The sequence below is a fragment of the Myotis davidii genome, unplaced genomic scaffold, assembly GCF_000327345.1.
Source record: "Myotis davidii unplaced genomic scaffold, ASM32734v1 scaffold59, whole genome shotgun sequence".
In the NCBI taxonomy this organism is placed as follows: domain Eukaryota; kingdom Metazoa; phylum Chordata; class Mammalia; order Chiroptera; family Vespertilionidae; genus Myotis; species Myotis davidii.
Window position 1 is genome coordinate 8,658,825 of NW_006293001.1, and position 6,128 is coordinate 8,664,952.

General features: G+C 37.2%; 1 protein-coding gene across 1 annotated transcript in view; it reads right to left on the bottom strand.

The window, feature by feature from the left end:
* The window catches only part of LRP2 (LDL receptor related protein 2), a gene marked incomplete at its 5' end in the record, with an annotated part of 158,131 nt that overhangs the window by 107,692 nt on the left and 44,311 nt on the right, over positions 1 to 6,128 (bottom strand). The window contains 3 exons of the mRNA XM_015565782.1: positions 1,809 to 1,939; positions 2,743 to 2,868; positions 4,860 to 5,052. Of these exons, the coding sequence (XP_015421268.1) occupies positions 1,809 to 1,939; positions 2,743 to 2,868; positions 4,860 to 5,052 (450 nt within the window). The remainder of the gene's footprint in view (positions 1 to 1,808; positions 1,940 to 2,742; positions 2,869 to 4,859; positions 5,053 to 6,128) is intronic.

Sequence of the window (6,128 nt, forward strand, 5' to 3'; positions counted from 1 at the left end):
GGTTTCCGATCACTGTCAGTGGCAGGGGGCTTCTTCCTGCTTTCCCTTTCGCCTCCCTGCATTGTGCCTACATATGCAAATTAACCACCATCTTGTTGGCGGTTAATTTGCATATAGCCCTGATTAGCCAATGAAAAGGGTAGCGTCGTACGCCAATTACCATTTTTCTCTTTTATTAGTGTAGATTATTATTATTTTGAGAATGCTGTGCTCTCATGGGTTTGCACTCAAAATTTTTTTCATACTGCTGAAACCAAAAGTCACTGCAAATGCATTTTTATTCAATCCCAGAACATTCCAGCAAAGAGCAGATAAAATTTAACATTTCCATAATGTTCCTGTGTGACAGCAAATATCATTATTGAAAAGGGAGTGAATCTATGGAGGGGGTGAATATAATTGACTCATCAAAAATCTCATAAAAGCATTGCTTAAATACTTTTAAATACCATGCACTCCTTCGCAGATAAACAGACAGCAGGATGGACTACGCAATATATTTACTAGCTATTCATTCCACACTATATGCATGTGAGAAAGTCTTTGATTTATATTCAGTGTCTAGCTTTTTTTAAAGCACTGAGCTAATTATTCAGAGTAGGAGGTTTCAACCAGGGACACAACTAGCATTATGAATAAGGCCTTTGGTTGATCACAAAAGGGCACCCCCAAACTAGACTACTTATGATTTGTCAAACAAAACCGGGGTAGATTTTAGTCTCTCCGCACCCTTTGGCCTGGCCGTTGAAACCATGCAATTATTCACAGATCCATGTCTTCAAGACTAAAGAAATCTCCAGTTTTATGTGCCAAGCTACATTCTTATTCCCAGCAACTCAACTCAAAATTGCATGCCTACTACACTCGAGAGTGGAGTTGAGCCCTGGCTAGTGTTCTCAATGGTTAGAGCACTGGCCCCTGCATGGAAGAGTCATGGGTTCGATTCCAGGTCAAGGGCACGTACCTAGTTTGCAGGTTCGATCCTGCATGCAGAAGGCAACCAATCAATGTGTCTCTTACATTGATGTTTCTCTCTCTCTCTCTCTCTCTCTACACCTCCCTCCCTTCCACTCTCTCTAAAAATCAATGGGAAAAATATCCTTGGGTGAGGGTTAACAAAAACCAAAACACACAAAAAATTATTTTTAAAAAAAGAGGGTCAAAGGGGGGAAATAAAGGGGACATATGCAATACTTTCAAGAATAAATATGTTAAAAAAAAAGAAGAAAAAAAAGAGGAAAGCTGAGAGAAGGATAACTGATACATTAGTGTGATCACTGTTAACATTTCTATATAACAAAGATGATGTTACCCAATACTGTGACTAAAAAGCTTCAGTTATTCAGTGAGTATACAGTTGATGAATATATATGTAATAGTTTTTCCACAAAAATTCTGAAGAGGTTCTTGCAACCATCAGAGAATGAAATGATACAGTGTTACTACAGCTGTTGCTGTTTTATTCTTCAAAATGATGAAGGCTGTAATTTACTACTTCTTTGTTTAATATTTATATAATAAAGTACTTGGCTAGTTAAATTGTATAATATGTGTATTCTATAATGTGCTATACCCATACAAGTTGTCGATGTTATTATCTAACAGCATCTTAAACAAAAAATATACTCTAAAAGTGAACTATTCAATCAAAAAACCAAGCATTTTGTCTATACATAATAGCAGCATTTTCATTTTTGTATTCTAAAGTGAGATTTACCAGAATTGTGAGATTGCTAAATGAGGGCGAGTCTGCTATTACAACTTGCGAAGATAAAAGCAGCACACACTTTTATCACTCCAGAACATACCTTGAAAGACGGTCAGTCCAAACGGATGTGTCATCTGCTGTATATGGCCCAGGACTCGTCTGTCTAAACCATCAAAGGTGCTGTGCTCAATTTTATCAAATAAGGCATCTACCCAGTACAATCGTAAAGCACTAAAATAATAAAGTATTTAGTTAGTTGTTATCCAGAAAATAGCAAATGAGGATATTCAAAAACAGTATGTTCCATTGACACATTTAATAAACATTTTTAAAATAAATTATACTCAATAAAATTCAAGTTTTATGCATCCACTTCCCCCCACCCCCCAAAAAAAGATATAGCTACTTTTATGTAGTGATTTTCAATTAAGTGTCTCAGAAAACTTGAAATGTTGTCAAGTTAGGAATTTTTCTCCTTGTTAAATAAATAAATGAAGAAAAATATTGGTAGCTAATTATGTTTGAAAAGTTAAATTCATTTCTTCCCTATTTTCTCCTATAAACTACTTTGGCATATCTATAAGCTTATTTACCCTGTCACTTTTTCCTATACTCCTAAATAGATCATCAATTTTTTGAGAATTATATCTACTTCAAAAATTCTCCCAGAGTAAATATAGACAAATATACATTTGATTGACACCAAAGATTTTCTAGCCTCAAGATGCTCCCTCTAACAATTACACATGACCTCCATTTCATCAAATCCCTATCCTACTTCTAATGAGGTTTAGGCCTTATCTCCTCCATACTGACCTTCTACGAGGTCATATCATTCTGCTCCTTTAGCAATTTCCTCAGAATATTCATGAATGTGGTAGTTTTTGTCCCAGCAGAAACTGGTGTCTTTTATGTTGTTACTAGGGACGCAGTGCACAAATTTGTGCACCTTGAAAGGAACTGTGGGCTGAGAGGCTCTGGTGGGTACAGGGGCGGGCATGGGAACTCAGTAATTTAGGGTGATTCCTACTTACCCCCAATCAATGGCCAATCCATTGGGCCATCCAAGAGTAGTATTTACTATAGGCAAAAGGTTAGATCCATCTCCCCACGCTCTCATAATTTTAGCAGGACGGAACCAATCAGTGAAGAATATATACCTACAAAAAGCAGTGATGAATCAAAGATGTTAACACTGGGACATATTACATACCTTAGAAAGATTTAACACAAACACAGATTCTCCAGGGACTTGCTGCAGATAATTTCATTTTCTTTATATGCTATTAGGCTTCCATGGGGAGAGGGGGGCAAGTATCTGTTTATTGAGCATATTTAGTATACAACTGATCTAATTCTTAATTAAAGGTTCAATTTTCAATATATCACCAAATCCACAAAGACAAATAACATGAAATGGACATCCAGAGCAGAGCCACTGTACCAGACATAGGACCTACAATTATGTCATCAAGTAGATTTTTTTTAAAGACACAAATTTAAGTTACATTTTAAATATTCCATGTTGTTCAAATGAAATAATAAGCTGTGAGCAAGAAAATGATTTTTCTCTGGATTTAACATCCTGGATCCACTACATCACTCTTCAGTCATCTTCCACGAGGAATAGATTAATTTGTAGGCAAGCATTTCATCCCTAATGAAAATGACTCTTAAATATTATCTTACTCAGAACATCTCTTTTTATTCTAAGGAGCAGCAAAAAGATAAGCTTTTGTGGGGGGAGGGGGGTTTCTTTCATAAGAGCCTTAGGAATTAAATTTAGTCTTTTCTGAAATATGATTTCATATTATTTAAATGGAGTCATTAAGAAAGGAATGTAACAGCTTTTCAAAACCAAATGCCAAAAATTTAGTTTAACATAAATTCATTCAAAAATCAACAATTTAACTCTCTAGTCTATAGGGTAATAAAATTTCTTATCAATAATATTGGTTTTCTTATGTTTATTTCATAAGGAGAAAATTAAAATATAATATATTATAGAGACAGAATACAGTTATTAGACACAGGCTTTCCAGTCAAACAAGAATTTAAATATTACCTGTTGCTTAAAAAGTGTGGAACCCTCAACATGATTGAGCATTGACCTATGAACCACAATTCCCGTCAGGGCACATGCACAGGTTGCAGGTTCAATCACAGTAGGAGGCGTGCAGGAGACAACCTATCACTGATGTTTCTCTCTCTCTCCCCCTTCCCCTCCCCCTCTCCCTCTCCCTCTCCCTCTCCCTTCTTCTCTGAAATCTTTAAAAATATATATTTTTTAAAGTGTGGGTTCCTGAGCAGGTTACTTTATATCTCTCTGAGCCTCAGATTAATTATCTCTAAAACAGGCATTATATATACCCCACTCACAAACTAGCTTTCGGATTAGATGACATTGTACATGTACAGTGCTTACTATGTGCCAAGTGAACAGGCTTTAGTGAATTATCAGTCTTTTTTTCTTCTGTTGTTCCATTCAAATACAACAGGTGCTGGGACTTGGGTGGTCTTACGGTGGTGTAGTGTGGCAGGATTCCAAGCAGTCCCACCCAGGACCACCTTGCAGACCCAGACCCATGCTAGGTACCAGCAGGGGCCTATAGCACCCCACCAGCTCCTTGCTCTGCATTAGGTGAACTTGGGTGAGTTTTCTTGGAATTCTGGACCTCCCTGTCTTAAAGTAAGGGGCCAATTTTGTCTGAGCTGTCTTTTTCTCCAAAAAATCCCTGAGGCGGAGCTAAAGGTTAAGGGTTAAGAGAACACAGACTAAAGATAAGAGTCAAGATAACTAAAGGGGGGCTGGTTTTTTAACTTTGGCTTTTTTTTTAACTTTTTTAACTTTGGGATTGCTTAGTTCTGCTGCATATTCACTCCTTCCCTAATGAATCTGTATCACATTGTTTGGTCCCCTGCAATTGTGGGAGGAAAAACAACCACTTCTATTAAGACTAGGGAAGTTGAAACTAAGAAAGTTTTTTGAAGGAGATGAAGTGATTACTTAAAGGGATAAAATTTAAGGTGATTTCAATTTATATAGTTAATCTTTTATTTGCTGAACTTGCCAAATCCCTATGACATCACTTTTCATTAACTCTAAAAGCTATTCAGTTTCAAGCTCTCGGGAAAACAAGAACACACTTACCCAGCAATAGGATGAACTACGATTGATCGTGGATTATTTAAATTCCGGATTATTTCCCGTCTCGATTTATCAGCTAGCCTCATGACACTCACACTCCTATAAGAAAGATCTGTCCAATAGAGATTCTTTGAAATCCAGTCAAAAGTCAAACTTTCAACACTTTCCACCCTGTTAGCTGTGAGAATTTCTCTTCCTGTAAGTTAAAATATGGACATGGTTTAAACTAAGCATATTTTAGACATACATTTTCCTCCTACTGCATATATAAATTTCGTGTCAGAGTTGGAGCACATTTCAGTAACATTCAAAATTCTTTAAAAAAAAAAAAAACTGAGCTACAACATGAGATGAACCTAGAATATATCCATGCCCAAAAGTTTAGAATGGATATAATTCTGATACATAGAACCAGGAATGATCTGGCTTGGGTTTCCTCCCTTGTTCGAGGGGAAAAAAAAAAATTCTCATTGCAGAACATCTGAAGAAGAGATACCTGAGTTCACATGCACACAAACACCACCCTCAGACAGCTCTGATAAGCCGACACTGCCAGGTACGACTGGGGGATATCTCTGCGGTATGACCGCCCAGCCCTCTCATCAACAGCCTTTCATAGTCACAGAGTTGCCAAGTTTGGAAAACACCAGCAAAAATACCAGAAAGGAAATTAGAACTAGGTACAGGGAAAAGAAAAGAAAAAAAAGACCACTTTCCTCTTTGTGAAATTTTTATGCCTTTTCTCCTCTTTTCCCTTTTCTCACCATAGAAAATCTAAATCAGGGTAAAAATTTCACCTCTTTCTTTCAAAGTAGGAAAACCAATCATTGTGCTTTCTCCACTCATTTTCCAGAAAATTGTAAAACATTCCACCTATTCAGATTTAGAAAACACAATATTGCTAATAGTACTACTCATAATAGCTTATATTGAGCACTTACTTTGAGCCAGGAACTGGCCCACATACTATTGTACAGATGAGGAAACTGAGTCATAGAGAAGTGGGGACACTGTCTTCAAGGTATTTATAATAAAGTGAGAGAGAGAGAGAGGGAGGGAGGCAATTAATCCGAGAAGCAAAAATAAAATAGTAATAGGTGCTGTGATGGAGGAATGCACAGGATATGGTATGAAAGCAGTCTCTGAATGGAGACTATGGGAAGGTGACGGTGTGGAGAAGTTTCCCAAAGGGAGTGGTAAATTGAGGGGCTATAAGAAAGCAAGGACTGGGAGGGAGGCGAGGAGGGAGGGAGGGAGGGAGGGAGGAAGGGG